Raw genomic sequence first — 16,785 nt, 5'->3', positions numbered from 1 at the left:
AAGGGCTTATATCTAGGTCATTCAAGTCTATGTTTAATTGAGCCTTTCCTGGGGCTACATGACTCACCAGAACCCTTCCTAGCAATAATGTTCTGACCCGGAGAAGCAGGTGATGGCAGAAGACAACCACACAGTAATAATTCAGATAACAGGCCAAGAAAACTACTAAAGAAAAAAGCAAAAAGCTTTTAGGCATTAAATAAACTAGTGAAATTAAATTTGGAACTGTTGTTTGATTGGGAGTCAATGACTGTCTGCAAAGTGGTGAATTCCTGCATCAAAATCACACACATTCTTAATCTTAGAACCAACTTGCAGAGTTTACACAAGCTCCTAATTCTTTGATGCCAAGTGCAAGGACAATTGGTGGTGTCCTTTGCTAGAGAGGGCATTATCAATTCCACCACTGCAGGTGAGGAAACTGCATTTGCAGTTGTTTTGCTCCACTTGTGAATGAGGCTCAGAGCTTTATCCATGTGAAAAAGTGACACTTCACAGAACTCCAGAAGAAGATACCTCTGTACCAGTTAACTACAGAAGATGAACAGTGAGCACAATGACTGACATAAAAAATTATTGATGCAACCAAAAATTAATTTCTTTTTAATCCATGAATATCTCTAACGCAAGTCATTAGCTATGTTCACATTCAGGATGGTGTAATTTTAAAGTAAAGGAATAATTAAAGAATCCTCTCAAACATACAAATATTTGTGTTTGGCATCATTACTACAGAAACATTCTGCTAGAGAAAGAAAGAGGTCCAGAATAATGAAGGGAGAAAGAAAGGAAGGGGGATTTTTCAAAGAGATTTGAAGGAGAATAAACTTTAGATGACAAGCAGTGGAAGGCTGGTCTAGTCACATGCTCTAGGGTGAAAACTTGTTTAAAGATAAGAGTGGAGCAGGGAGACAAAAAGTAGATAGGGAAAAGGATGGAAAAAAATACACAGGATACCAAAAGCAAAATGAAAGTAACTGTTCACAGCTTTAAGAAAAGAAATACAAGTATGAAAGGAAGATGAAAAAAAATGTACCTGTTAACTGCTGACACAAAATTTAAAGAGAAGAGTGTTTGTAGCAGAAGCATTTTGGATATCTGACATTAGTGACACAGTATTTCTAAATCAATCCAGAAGATGCCACAAATAAAAGTGTTTTTCAAGCAAGAAAAAAGGTGCCTAATTAGTAAGACTTCATGCACAGCTCTCTTCTACATCTCAGAAAATGTCTGGCACTCACAAAATGCCAGACATGCTCACTTTGGAAAGTCAGACTCTACAGCATGAAAAAATTCCACTCTAAATCAAACAGATGTAAAGCAAGAAAAAAACCCACAAAGAGCAGAGAAAACAAGTTGCAGTCTTCTTTCTGACAGTGATAAATGCTAACCTGCATGCCACTTGCTGAACGCTATTAAAAGATAAATCAAAGATTACTGACTGACTAGGATATCACTGAATTTTTTATATGCCCTTTTTAGGCCACTATCTGAGCACCTGAAGGTTGATGAGTATGATGACATTTTATGATGAAGAGTAAAGACCTCTGAACAACTCCAGTCTGACTGCACAGCACTTCTATCAGAATGAATACCACTGCTGAAGCAGGCTCAGATGATTCAAAGCAAGAACTTTCCAAATAAATCAGAATCTCAGGCCACAGAAATTTACAGGTGCAGTTGTGGAGCTAAAACAGCTTAAATTTGCAGTCCATAGAGATTTAATTCTGTTTTGTTGACATTTGCCACAGAGAAGGCACAGAAGCTGTGCAGTCAGCAGACCACAGTGCACACACAAGGCAGGCCGGGGACAAAACCCCTCAGTTGTCAGAGCTGTGGTTGGAAAGGACACATCCCTGACAAGCTCAGTGACTTGGCTGTGGTCACAGCAGGAAGTGAGTGTCAGAGCTGGGAACAAAACCCAGATTTCCTAAGTTTTATGACTATGACTACTAAAAATCACTTGAAATTAGCCAACAACCCTGCCGCCTCACAATTAGATGAGACCACGACTAAGCAGATCTTCCAGAGAAATTTTAATTACACATCTCTCCAAGGAAAATTCTGCACAGGTATTGAAGAGCTGAAATGTCTTTAACTTTTCTCTAACTATGGGGCTGGTCACAGAGCCTGCTCCCGACACTAAACTGATTTGTAGACCAAATTTGTGCCCAGCAAGGGATTTTCCACAGTGACTCTGTGCAGCCAGCAAAGCAGTGCAGAAAGCACACTGTTTCCTAATTTCACTTAATAGACAGTTCTCTCTTTCTAACGTCATTCTCCAACTCAGCTGCAAAAGTAGGGTAACATGCCCTTGTCAAAGGATTTCTGCAGCTAAACAGCATGAGCAGAGAAACCCTAAATTAGAGTCTTGCAAAATGATTAAGTTGTCACCAATCTCTTTCCAAAAAAAGTTAGCTTTCCTGCAGTTATCTAGTGAAATGATTTCTACCCAAGTGCACAGATCACTGACTTCATAACAAATAATGCTGAATATATGACAAGACCTGGTATTTAAGGCTTCTTGACCAGGTAAATTACAGGGATATGTATTACATGAATCCCCTTTAAATAAAATTTGACCATATGATGAAGTGACCTGATTTTTCTCCCCTTCATGCTGCAAATTAAATCTAGATTTATTGGCTAAAGTTCAGTTCTTCAGATGATTTACCAACACAAACCAGGTATTATCTACCCTTGGAATACAGCTCTCATTTAATCTTTGCTACACACTTCCCCAGCAGTTTTGCACCCAGATGAACTCAATACTTTGGTTTTGAAAACAGCCTAAAGCATACCTCTTATATACAGTACAGAGATAACTTGAGTTAAGCTGATTTATAAAGCACAAATGAAAATAACCTTTAAAAATAGGAAAAGGAAGAAGTGATTCATAGTTTTAATTTTTTATAAATTTGAATGACTGTAAGCAAAGTCTGAGTAATTTTCATTGAACTTCTTCAGAATGATTTCATTACTGTTCTAAAAGTTAGACAAAGATATTCTCTGTGCAGTAAATTAGGCCCCTTTAAAACAGCACAGAAAACATATCCCAGGGAACTGAGGAGAAATATTTGACTGCAATTTTGTGCAATTTATTTCATGAAAGCCATGAGATTCAACAGCCACCCCCAAACAACTCTTTCCTACATTTTGTCTGCATCTCAACGACTGTACTTGGAGAAATGCCCATTGGCCATCAGGTGAGGAAAACTGATCCATCCATTTTGGTTTGCAGTTTTGGTTTTGTCTTGGGGGGTTTTTTCCTCTTTTTAAATATGTCATGCCAGTTGTCTGGTCATATAATAAAAAGCTTCCACGTGAAAGAAGAGTTTTACACTGCTGCTGAGGAAGCCTTAATAACACACATAACAAACCAGGCAACCGCACAGGAAGCAAATGAGGATCAGCACTACAAAAAAGACCCTCCCAACACCTGCAAGTGCAAAGGAGGAAAAGAAAAAAAGGCTTTTGTATTCAACCTGTTGCTGTAACATCTATGCAAGACTTAACACTCCAATACCACTATTAAGGTATGGCAGTGTGCACCAACGCCCTCCCCACACACTCCACAGCACTGTGAGGTGAGACAGCAGAAACCCACAGATCTTTCAGCAAGGATTACTGACATGAGACTGGCAAGCAACACGGCCATTTCATTATCAGGCTTTGCAATACGTGCATTGATATTCACAAATCATCCGCCAGGTAGTTTTTGTTTATGACTTGCATAAACTTAGTATACTTTAATATCATCTCCCAGGGTTTCTCATTCATTACTCACAGCTTTTACAGAGGGCAAAGAAAAACCAAATTTGTATCTGCCAAAAGAACTTCTGCTATGTGACCACTGAAAAGTGAAAGGGGTTTGAAAGAACTAAGTCCCATTCAGAGCCTCTTCCTCTGTTAAAACCCACACTGAACACAACAGACAAAAGCAGCAGCTTCCCTAAAACCTTTCTGAATATCACATACTACTTAATAAAGCTAATAAACAGAAGAAAGGCTTTCTGAGACCAAGTTTTCTCCTAGGGAAGTGACTTGACTGATCATGGCTGCAGAAGCAGAACACCACATTTCCTGGCAGGCAGCCCAAAAGTCTGCTATTACACTGCTGTCAAGATATATTTTGATTAAAGGTGTTTTGAGGAAACGGATTTTCTTGCTTTGGATTTTCTTCTGAATATACATAGAATACTTTTCCCTCTGTCAGATAAGATGATCTATTCACACTCCATGCCCATTTTCAGAAGTCTGTGTAAATTTGTACTCCATACAGTCAGCCAATAATTCTTTCAGTCATGTAACTGGGCAGCAGTCAAACTGAATTTGCCTTATCAAAGGTTAGCATGAAGGAAGAAACAGCCTCTCACAGCAATTTTAAACACTGCTGTAACAACTAAAATAGTGAATCAGCTGAAGCACCCTGATGTGTACACAGTGCCATGCAATTTGTATCTCCCCTTTTAAATACCACTGCAGTAAAGAAATAAAACTACTTATAGTCATGCACTATTTGTGCAACTTCCTCTTCCCTCTTACTGTATCTACAGCTGTTCAAAATATCTGATAATAAATCATGTTTTAACCTCCTAAAAGACCTATAACCAGATTACATTCTTTTGTGAAAACACACCCTCTAGGTAACAAGGCCTGTGAAATCATGAGGCAATAACCCTTCCTTTCACAAAGTTAAAACATGCTTAATACTGTAGTAAGAAAAGTTGTACTGGTGCTAGCCACAAAGTCCTGCTCACACAGAGCTCAAGTTGTTCTTACTTTACGTACTATTTTGCCAAGATGCCCACCAAAAATAATTTGGAAAAATTCCTACTTAAAAATTTTAAAAATTATCCATTTTCTCTTTATTTATCTGCAAACACAACAAGCAAGGTAAGCTGGCCTCATTCACTGCTAACATACTGCCCAGTGCCAGTTTCTCTGCTCAGGTCACCGATGCCAAACAGACTGGTCCTGTAACATCAATAAAATCAGAAAGGAAAATGAGCTGAACAGGCAAGTTAATATTTCTAACACAGCACTCTCAAAGGCTGCTATGGCATGTCCAGTTCCTTTTAGCAGCAAAGGATTTGAACAGAGATTCAGGTAAATTGTTTAATTCAGTAACACTCCAACTTGCATCAATGAAGGAAATGCCTTTCTTATCCTCTCCTAAAATCCAAATCACAGTATTTATAAAACATAATCCATATTGGACTTCATATGATAATACAAACCTAAGACCTTGTAATAGATGCTCTTTCATGACTGTCTTCAACAGAATGCCAAGATTCACTTGATTAATCCAGTAACCAAAGAGGGCCTACACAAAAGCCAGGGAGGGACTGTTCATAAGCTCTTGTAGTGATATTACAAAGGGGAATGGCTTTAAACTGAGAGAAGGCAGATTTGGATTAGATCCAAGGAAGAAATTCTTCCTTGTGAGGGTGCAGAGGCCCTGGCTGCTCCATTCCTGGAAGTGTTCAAGGCCAGATTGGATGGGGCTTATCCTCTGGCCTCAATGTGCTTAACCAGCCAAATGCCTCTGATACATTCCTTGTCCATTGCTTTATTTTAGGGTGCTCCCTGTCAGACACACAGATCGTCAATAACTTTTGCTCAGATGCTTTTTGGAAGAAAAGAGACTGCACAATAAATTGTCTTCAGCTCCAAGGAAGGAAGAAACTTCGTTACCATTCAGGTTCTAAAAAGCAAGCCTCAATCCCAAAGGCAGGGCTAGTGGCTCCCAAGTTACATTTCAAGGCCTGTCAATGTGCTCTCATTTTTTTTTCTTTGAAAAAAAGTGCTTCATGTAAAGTCCAAGAAGCTGAAGAGACACCGAGGCTTGACAGTGTCTGTAGTCCAAAATGTCAAATGTGGTTGGTCTTTTGCCACATGCTCCCAAAGCAGCCCACTGCTCTACCATGGAAATGAAGACGCCTTAGAGTTCCAACTACACAGTTCTAATTTCAGAACTAAAAGTTTTCCTCTGTGGGCTCCAGCAATTAGTTTTCTTTATCTGCAAGATCATCTTTCTGTCAGGCATGTACAAAAGGAGAGTAGGCAAGATTTTTAAAGCTGAAGGGTGACTTCAGACACTCATCAGGAGACAACTACAGGGCACCACACTTCATAAAATAAGAGATGAGAGCTCAAAAATCACAAGCCACTTTTTCAGAAGACTTCTCAAACTATATAAACTACATTGAACATGGAAAGTGCTACAATCCTGCAATATTCAACCACAGAAATAGCAGCTAATAAACAGGCCACACTAAGAAATACACAACCAATGCAAGAAATGAAACATTTAACTCACAAATCCTTCCACATACCTCTAATGACCATAGGATGGATCTCAGAAAAAGAATCTCCCAAGTGCATAATTTCTGTACATTCCCTGCATTTGTTAACTAGGTTTATAGCAGATTTTCAAAATGAAATAAAGCATTCAAATCTGTGACAGGCTATGAACTTTCCCTTAAGGCTAGAAAGCAGCTCAAATTTTGTAGATAGCAATTTCACCATAAAAAATTACATTTCTCAAGTCCATGACAGGAAAAATACAGAGCAATCATACATTCCTTCACATACTGGCATACTAAATACACTATTATCTTAAAATGAAATGCTGTTTACCCTCTGCTTTGAAGAATCATTTATAAAAGTATTTTATACAACCATGAAGGGCTCCTGTTCTGGACTACTCATACAGCCATTATTGAAAACCCTTGTTTTCAATATTTGGATTTGTTCTAGTAGGCAACAGCTATTTATGCCAATCAGTTCTGCACTGAGAGTCTAATTCATATTTTCTTTCAGCATGGAACAAAAAAAAACAAACCCTTTCCAAAAGTATCTTCCCCCCAAATCACCATTAAATAATAAATCTTAAGGCTTTTTCAAAACGTGTGCCAAAATTATACTGACAATTGCTGACAATGGCTGCTCAACAAATTTCACAGGAAGAGAATTTAGTTCATTGCTGGAACTGTCTGGCTCTTCTTTTAACATGCTTTGAAAAAGCCTGCTCTGTAAAACATTACAGTTTTGAGTCTACTGCATCCACCCAACAGCATTTTTAGTTCTTATTCCATTTTGAACACAATTTATGATTTAAGTGTCAGTTTAATGCCCTGCTTTCAGACATGTGTACAGACTAGTCTATCCTTAAAGCTTGCTAAATCTTAAGCTTCCTTTCCATTTTGTTGTAATTCTCTTTCCAAAGAGAAATGTAAATATCCACAAAAATGTGCACAGCCACACAAAGTAGCACAAAAACAAAATGCAACAACAGATGACAACATGTATTTTGAGGGATAAACCATTTAAAACCTCTTCCTCTAGTAAAACATTGCAGGATAAAAACAAACAGTTTGCCTTTTGTCTGCATTATTACCTCTCCTTCCCATTTACAGGAAAGTTCTCCTTTCCCAGACTTATTTTTACTCAAAGTAAACAAGGAAAAAAAAATCCTCTTAAGTCACTGCATGTAGGAGGCCAAGGAATTGCAGGCGTTTGTTTTTTAAATCACAGTGTAGTTCTCAGCCCCACTTTCTACCTTTCCTACCATGGTCTGTACTAATGCTAAGTGGTTTCTCAACAGCAGGTGAAAAGAGGTTGAAAAAAGTCTAGCTGCAAATGTCACCTGTGTTTTGCTAGAAGATATGACCTTGCATTTACAGAGACAGTTTGTCACATCTATTTTGCTGTAGTTTTTACCTGCTTGCTTAACAAACAGATTTTGTGCTAGAAATTGAAGGATTTTTTTGAGAGGTAAACTTTTTCCTGGTGACATAATTACAAAAACAGTCATAACTACTGAGCACATCATAATATAGTCAAGAAAAAGCAAGAACAGACTGCCAGTGAAAGTCATGATGCTTTTAATGAAATTTAAACACAATGTTATATTTTTCTTTTATAACTTCTGTCTCTCCATCCCAGAGGAAAGCAAATGTCAGCTTTAATGAAGTCAGCCAACCCATTTAAAACTAGAAAAACAAATACCAATGATATTCAAAACACATGTTGAATGTTACTAAATCCAGCACAGATCAACTTGCCTTAGATTACAAATTTTACCTTCCACTGAGTGCAGAAACAATCTCTGAGCAGTAAACAGAGCCTTTCACCCATCCCACCAGATACTCCCTACTGACCAAACACAAATAGTTTTTGCTCATTGTTAACAAAATTCTATTTTTCTCTCTCTTCCCCCTTAGTCACATAAAAATCATAAACAGACAGAAGCTATTAAGGGAGCAGGACCCCATTAGTGCAGGAATATCATACAGTCAATTAAATAGTCCTATTATTGAGTGATGAGTGGAAATTTGGCACAACAAAAATTTGCTGTTTTAAAAGCTCATGGATAGGAGACAAAAGAAAAGAGGATGGGACAAGATACAGGTCAAATACCCAAGTCTCACAGCGAGGCAGCACATCAGACAACAGCAATCTTCCCATTTCTAAAACACTTTTAGAAAGAATCAGTGTCAGGACTGGTTTGATTATGTTTTGGTATGCAATTCTTAGATTTAGAGTTTAATTTTCATGAGGTAAGGCTCACGAATTACACACAGGACACAAGGGATGTCTCCATTTGGAGCAGACAGCTGGCTGAAGGCAGGGCCAGGTTTTGCACGCTTTGGAACACATTGTGCTGCAAATGTATCAGCCCTCAGCAGCCACAGAACACAAAGGGAAAATAAGGTTAAAAGACCCTAACACATGGGAGCACTAGTCCAGAGATCAAAGAATAGCTCTGGCAAAAAAAAGAGGGCCACATTTACTTCTCTGCTAAGTTAGGGGAGGGGAGTCCTTGACCTCAGGCTCTCAAACTACTCCAGCAAAGCAATGCAACCTTTGGGCTGTTCCAACACACACCTCGCTGATCCCTCAGTGATTATTCAGAAGGTATCAGCCATGCAGTCTGAACCCCAGGAACTCTTCTGAACAAATATGTCTTTATTTTCTAGCATAAAATAACAAGTAGTTAGTTAGTTTTAGCCAGAAAGGGGAAGAGGCTTCATTGACAAATAAGAGGGGGGGAAATTGTACTCCAGAATAGCAAGGTGATTGCTAGATTCTCAATCATTGGATTAGTTTAAACTACTTCAGGCATTCAGAAAGCAGAAGGAATTTTGGAGGGGGGAGGAAGTAACTGTATTCAGTAAAATGGTTAAGAGAAAATAATACACACTTGTCAGTGCAAACAATGAAATAAATGCTGTCCACCTTGTTCAGAATGCCAGTAACTACAAGGTATTACAAAATACCATCTGTCCTCTCAGAACATCTTAACAGTAACCAGCATCTGAAAGGAAAAAAAAAAACCCATCCCTGACATCCAATCCTCTAGTGCTAATCTATTTGAGGACGTTCCCTTATTAGTAAAAATTTTTCATTAGAACACATCTAGAAGATGAACACTCCTACAGATACTGTGCTGGCTGTGGAGGGTGTGAGGTGTGACAGGCACTACCTACACACAACAGTCAAAAACATTCCCTGTGATTGCCCCTCAATGCAGCCTATGGAGAACTTCTGAATTAATAAACTCCTGACATCCCTCCCAGTTTGAACCTTCTTATAACCAGGAAATAAATAAAATAGCCTGGTAACTAGGTTTTACAGTTAATCTATAGATTTTATCTTTGATTTACAGTAAAATAAGAAAACTGCATTTGTCCAAACCCAGCTCTCCACAGCATTAAAGCTGTTGTGCACTACAGCATTCAGGTCCTTAAACTGCAAAGATAATTGGCCAAATCCAGCACAACACTTGTCTTCAGTTATCATTGATATAAGAGGGGCCAGGCAGGCAACTCTTAGGTTTTGTCCATATGGAATCCTTTGTACTTTACTGAGCTGTTAGACAACAGCTCAAAAGGCTCAAACTCCTCACCACAGCAATAGAAGAGAAATCCTGAGTCCCTTCTCCAACTGACAGGACTAATAGTTTAAAATTATGCAGCTAAAATCATACATACAAGGGAATTCTACCACAATTTTCAGAGACCTCCTTGCCAGAGAACTGAAGGTGTCAGTACGTTCTGTTAATAGCACTGCAACAGCTCCTGCACTGCATGTGCACCATCAGAGAGCAGCACAGCCCAAATGCTGCCACAAACCCACCACAGGAGAAGTGGAACAGAAAGTCCCTGGGTGTTACAAATGTCACTGTACTCTCCTTTTGTGTTGGTACTGCACAAACCCGACCGTGAGAGCCACATGTGACAGCACTTGGTACACAGTTTTGCCATGAGGTGTAACCCATCATATCTGGAAATGCAAATAAAACATACAATGCTATTCCTGAATATTAATGATGCTTCCGATCAACTGTTGTTTATCCGGTTGCTTTTTTCAAGCGGACTTGGCTGTGCCTGTGGCGTTATGCAACCCTCCAAATCCACATGCCTACTGCTCTCTGAGATGTCAAGGTAACAGAGCTGGAACCCAGACATCTCTCCTGCCCAAAGCTTGTCTTTATCTTGGCATTTTACCCAAAGCCATGAACTGTAACTCCATTTGGCTCTATATTTTTTCATTACTAAAACCTAAGTACTTCCAAGTATTAACTACATTCTATAACATCACATTAACTAGGATGTTATTGACTTACTATGCAGCTTATTTAGCATGAGGCAGCATTAGATGGAGAAAAACTGATAAACTGTCTCTGCTAGGGTGGTATGAATTGTAGCAGAGCAAGAAAACCAGACTTAAGGCCAAGATAACAAACAACATGATGCTTTGTGCTATATAGGCACTGAAGGCTGTACTACTGTCACCCATTTCTTAGATAAAACAAATCACTAAAAACATCTAACACCTCGGTTAAAAAACTGTTACAGACTTGTAATGCAATAATAAGGATGAATGAAGCCTTACAGTCTCAGCATGTCTCTTCAGATGACTGTTCATGCCTTTCTATCCCTTTCTGTAGCTCTACAGGCATGCACTGGACTTCACAGAGAAAGCACAGCAAAGTCACTACTTTCAAAAAATAGCTAAAATAATCTGAATTCCATACCAGGTCCTCTCATTACTTTAAGTTCACCTGCTTCATTCTCCCCCCATCTTAACAATTCAAGTTCTCAAAACCATACCCACTCCTGAGAACTCAGTACATGAAATACTGTTCTCTTAAGCAAACAAGAAATTGCAAAACAATTCATTGGTTTCATACAGAGAGTACTTAAAAACTACCTCAAAGCACCTTCAGCTAAGTACCAGTCCCTCCCCCTTTCCCCAATCCCTTACTACTTTTCCAGCATTTCTGCACACCAACGTTTTTCTTTTGTATTACTACAACATCCCACTTCCATCACTCCCACACATCTGCCTGACTCCAACCCTCCTGTAAGGATGAGGACCCTTTTTTAAAACCCATTGCCACATCAAGCACAGGTACAAACGCACGCTCCAAAGGCATCCAAACCCACACATTCCTCTCTTCTCCTCTCAGACACAGATTTTGGCACCTTTTGATTCGATTATTTCTGTCACCCCATTCTTCCCACTCATTCTGATTATTTTGTCAGCATCCTTCCCCATGTTTTTAGCCCTCTGACATTCTTTCAGAACCTAAACATCACAGCCATGTGCAGAAGCAAACATATGGTGGGATCTAAGCTAAACCAGCAATTACACACAGGGATGAGTTGTCTGAGTGTCTTTAGGAAGAAACATGCAGTGTGATACCTATCTTAGGCCATTTTGCATCTTTATGAGCAGTGAAACAACCAAGCCATTAACATCTGTGATGTCTATAGGAAAAAACCCACAAAACACATACCATTGCAATAATTTTTTCTCATCAGTATTATATTTAGATGTCTGCCAAGAATCTTGATTTTTTATTGTCCTGCTTCTCTACTACACTGATTTGTTTCTTCCCTGTCAAAACTAGTGCAAGTTTTAAACAGTTATTTTCCACCATTTTCCTTTAAGAAGCACTAAAACCTCCTAGTGCCAAGTTTATTGCTCATCCTGGTACACTAATGTTTTACTTTCTATTAAGGGCAAACAGATTTCTGGGAAGCTGGTCAGTGTAGTACTTGCAGTGAAAAAAGCAACCATGTCTGATACATGAATTGCTAGCACTGATACAGTCCTACTCTAAACTCTATGGAAGACAGCATAAAGCTGCCTTAAAAACCACACACACAAACCTCAAGCCACCTTCAAGTGGAAAAAAAGACAGCTATGTTATATCAGTTTTGGTTTTTTTCATAAAAAAGGTGTGTAGGACTGTAACAGAACAGAGGAGTGCGGTCAGAGCTCAAACAGAGCAATTAATTTCCAGGTCAGTAACTCTTGGTGTCAGACCAAACTACTGAGCACTGTCAAGCTGGCAATGAGACCATGACCACAAGCTCTCTGCCTCGGACACAGAACTGGGAAAATCTATGGGCCATGGGAAACCAGGTCAGGGAAAAACAGGTGGAAAAAAGAAAACAGAATTTTTTTATCCTTTTTTGGGTAAAAAGTGATGCAACAAATTGAACAAATCATTAGTGAGACAGAAGCTTTAACAAATCAAAATCTGAAAACCTAACTAATGTAAGCTCTTGCACTAACCTGGACAACATCTGTGATGCAAAGTAACTCCAAAGAATGCAAGAAGTTATTTTACAAATACATCATTCAGAGAGAATTTCTCCCTTAGAAAAAACGCAAGTAGGATAATGCTGGTCGGGGCAGGAAGCCGGCCAATACTTCAAATCAAAACAGTAAATCTCGATGTACTTCCCTGCTACAGTATCACAGACGTGACAGCCACGGCCGCCTGGATTCCCCTGCTCGTTCTAAGCCAGCACAGCCAGCAGCGCCGTGTGCGGGGACAGGCACCCTCACTGCTGCCTTTTCCAAGGGGTTTCCCCCGCCAAAAGCATTTCACGGATGTTTTCCTTCAATTTCATTCACTTTCAAATCCTCAGCACGCAGCGGCTGCAAAGCGCTCAGGTACGGGGAAATATTTGAGAGAGGCACGTCGGGTGAAAAAGCCTTAAAACATTTCGCAACGGGAAGGAGGAAGAAGCTGCGAATCTCTGAAGTGTCGGTCCAGGGAAAAAGGCACCACCATTTCTCCGAGAAGTTTGGGGAGCTCTTCCCAACGGGGCCACACGAAAGGGAACGGGCTGTCCTCTGTGCCAAGGAGGTTTCGAGGAAAAAAATAAACCCACAAAAAAACCAACCAAAGGCCAAAAGATCGGAACACCCCAAACCCTCGCATACGGGTTAAAAATAAAATTTAAAAACCCTTCAACAACGATCCAAGCGCAGCTCGCGGGTTTCCCCAGCCCTGCGGGGGGCAGGACTCTCCTCTCTCCCGCACCCCGGCCCTGTCCCCCGCTCCCTCCGCGGACCCGCGGCCCGGGCGGCGCCGTCGGGACGGGGCCGAGCCGAGAGCGCGCCCGGCCCGTGGCGCGGAGGGTGCAGGGAGGCACCTACCAGCTGCTGCCGGACCCAGCGCAGCATCCCCGGCGGCACGGGTCGCGGCCCCCGCGGCGGGGCTCCCTCGGCAGTGCCGCGCCCTCCCTCCGCTGTCGCCGCCGCCTCAGGCGAGCCGCCCGCCGCGGCTGCTCCCCATGGCGCGGGGCCCACGCCGAGTCAGGAGCGGCACAGCCCCGCCGGCGCCCCGAGCCGCGGCTGCCGCCGCCATCACAGCACGGCCGCTGACACTCGGCGGCTGCGGCCGCTCCGGGAAGTGACGTGGCGGGGCGGGGAGAGGGGCTGGTGTGAGCGATGGAGCCGTGAGGGGGGAGCCGCCGTGACCTGCCCCAGCCGGGGCTGCCCTGGTCCGGCTGCTGCGCCGGCCTGAGGTGCGGCTTCTCCGGTATAGGAGCCGTCCGTGCGCTCGTGTCATCCTCGGGCAAAACTCCAGCTCCCCTCACGGGCTCCGGCCGCAGCCTGTCAGGGCTCAGCGCCCTCAGCCCTATGAGGGACCCCTGTTCTACCCAAGGGAAGCTACTTCACAACTTGACTGTTTTATCTTTCTTTTCTCTGCAAAATGTGCAAAGCGTACACATGTTGGAATAAAGCCTTTGAAAAGAGAGCAGATAATCACTGACTTAAAATTAAAACCCAAGACCCGCACGGTGTGTGGGTCTCCCGAAGCAGGGAACAGGTGCTGGAGGATCTGGCGCCCTGCTGCCGGCAGCATTGTCTGGAACCGCTGTTTGTTCAAACCGGGTGTAGAAACGTGCTGCTGTCAGGCAGTGATCTCTCTGAAATCTTCCCTCCCGGACGCGTTCCTGTGTCACCTGCTCTGGGTGACCCTGCCCTGGCAGGGAGTTGGGCTGGGTGATCTCCAGAGGTCCCTCCCAACCTCGGCAAATCTGTGATTTTGCTCTGAAAACAGCTGTTGCTTATCAAAACAAAACAGTGTTCAGCGCCAAACATTGGACACACCTATACAAGTCTGCAGCTTCTGTGCCTTTGTGACTAAGAACTAAAGGAGATTATTTTAAGCAGTAAAGACCAGGGCGTTTGTGACCAAATACAGTTGTCCCTGAAGTCAGTGACAATTCTGACCCTGAATTAAAGAGAAGTGTTTCTGTGAGTGAAGAGCACTATTCCTGCCGCTCCCATTTGTTCCCAGGGAATTAGGACTTTTAGCAACAAATCATAATCGTATCTGCTGTAGTATTTAGTGTTCATATAGAAATTTAGAACAATTCAGGATTTAAGATGGATGATCTAATGTCTGAGCAATGAAATCTTGTGGTGGTTTAAGCATCTGCATTTAATTAGAAAAATAACGTTTAAACAGCAGGGAATAAAACTATTTTTATCAGGCACTTAGGAAAGCTCATGTTAGCAAAACTTGGTATTAAATGCTAGGCATTATTTCAAAACATTTAAATACATCAAAGCAGAGTTTCAAACAGCTTGCACTACCCTATTCATCTAATGAGAAGTCGAAAATAACAGGGTGATTTCATAGCTGTGGCACGTTGCCTGGAGAGTGGCCTTAAGCCAGAAGCTGAACTGATACACTCAATATTCGTGCTCCTCTTTTATCATCAGATGTAGAACAGGGTCCTGACCACTACACACTAAAGTTCATATGCCATTACTCTGAAGTGCAAGAATATTTGTCAGTCTCTCTCTGCCAAATTCCAGTATGAGTTGCACTTTCTGCAAGCCTCTGTTTCCATGGCTTGCAGTTGTGTTACATAAAGCTGCTTGGCGCTGTCTGTTCCACATTTGCTGTAATGATACTGTTTCACCAGACAAAACTTGGAAGCAATTTGCAAGTGATTTGAGCCCTGCAGTTTGTATTTTTCACTCTAAGATGTTTGTATTTTAGTGGATGAAACTATATTGATAGGATGGAATTGTTTTGCTCTGTGCAGCAAAGGCACCTTTTCAAATATACAGAAAAATTTCACTAAAAAAACATCCTTTCCTAGCATCCTGCCTAGTAAAACTTTGCACCTTTTAAATTGCTCAAAAGCCCACACCAGACACTTATGAAGTTTCATCTCACCCTTGAGAGATAAATAGTTTTCAGAAGAGAAAACTGAAGCAGAGCAGCCAAGCCAGATATCGATTAGCCAGTAACACTCCAGCACTTCTCAAACCAGAGGTCAACTGTATTAAGAATAAGATTCCCACATCAGAGACCCTACTTTAAAATAGTGCCATGGAGTCACCTGAATTCACACAGCAGGTTTATACAGAAAAAAAAAGCAGCTGCTGAAGAAAAAAGTCACCTTCTGAAGAATAGGTCTAACCCATTGCCCAGGCTCTCTTGATTAGACTCCAAGCTTTCCACTTAGGGTTCTATGGGAGAAATGATTTCAAATGTTTGTTTAACAAGATCAGGATGCAAATGCTGTCTGATAAAGAAATATTTATATAAACATAAAACCACCTACTTGAATGTTAGGTCCAGCAAACTTTTATTTATGCATGCATGAGTAATTCTTATATAATCAATGGTGCTACTTTTAGGTTTATAAAATTAAACATTGGTAACTACAGAATCATTGCCTGAACATGCAACCATCAAATTGTCACTGGGGCTGCTGATGCTTCTCTCTGAATTTGTTCCTGTGGGAGACACTCACGTATTGCCATTAGTTTTGAATGGTGTTTTGGGGCCAGCAAATGGTGTTTTTTCAGCAGGAACTGGTGAGATGCTGCCAGGCTGTATGGCCACAACCAGTGCATGATGAGAGGAGATGGAAGTGCAGCACTGATGCCAGAGGGTGAGCTGCCTGCAGCATTCCTGCCTTGGAAAACTCTGACAGCTGAGCCCTGTCACCTGCCCATGCCTGGATGCAGCAGCCCCATCCCAGGGTGCTGCAAAGGGGGTGGGCTCATCTGCTGCACTGACTTTGGGGCAGCCCAGCTCTTGTGTTGCACCTAGAAAACACCTCTGTCCTTTGAGACAAAAAACCAGAAAAGACAAAGAGGTGCAGAGTAGAGATGGAAGTTCAGAGTAGGCATGTAGGTTTCTGTAGCAAAAACCAGTAATACTCCTTACAGTATCATTTTCCTGGTGGAAAAATCCTTTGGTTTTATTGAAATATTTTTTAATTTCTCTAAATTAGTATTTTAATCTATGCATTATTTACTTGCTAGTTACAGTGCTAATTAAAAATGCACACTATAAAAATATCTGTTTTGTTTCTAATCCATTGAGGTTAAGGGCTGCCTGAGAGACACAGGGCTTCTTCAAGGCATCCTTATTCCTCAAGCATTCACTTACTGACTGAAGCATCAATTATATAGAGATAATCAGTGGCTGATTTTCAGTCA

The 16,785-nt window shown here is 41.3% G+C and overlaps 1 protein-coding gene across 7 annotated transcripts in view; it reads right to left on the bottom strand.

Annotated features, from left to right (window-relative positions):
- Positions 1–13,696, bottom strand: part of ATP11B (ATPase phospholipid transporting 11B (putative)) — a 65,948-nt gene extending 52,252 nt beyond the window's left edge. For all 7 annotated transcript variants that reach the window (XM_059478909.1, XM_059478907.1, XM_059478906.1 and 4 more), the window contains exon 1: positions 13,468–13,696. In XM_059478909.1, the coding sequence (XP_059334892.1) occupies positions 13,468–13,494 (27 nt within the window). In that variant the 5' untranslated portion in view covers positions 13,495–13,696. The remainder of the gene's footprint in view (positions 1–13,467) is intronic.
- Positions 13,697–16,785: the final 3,089 nt, after the last annotated feature.

Source organism: Ammospiza nelsoni, chromosome 10 (genome assembly GCF_027579445.1).
Source record: "Ammospiza nelsoni isolate bAmmNel1 chromosome 10, bAmmNel1.pri, whole genome shotgun sequence".
Taxonomy (NCBI): Eukaryota; Metazoa; Chordata; class Aves; order Passeriformes; family Passerellidae; genus Ammospiza; species Ammospiza nelsoni.
The sequence above is the reverse complement of the archived record's forward strand: the minus strand, read 5'-3'. Positions and strand labels throughout refer to the sequence as shown.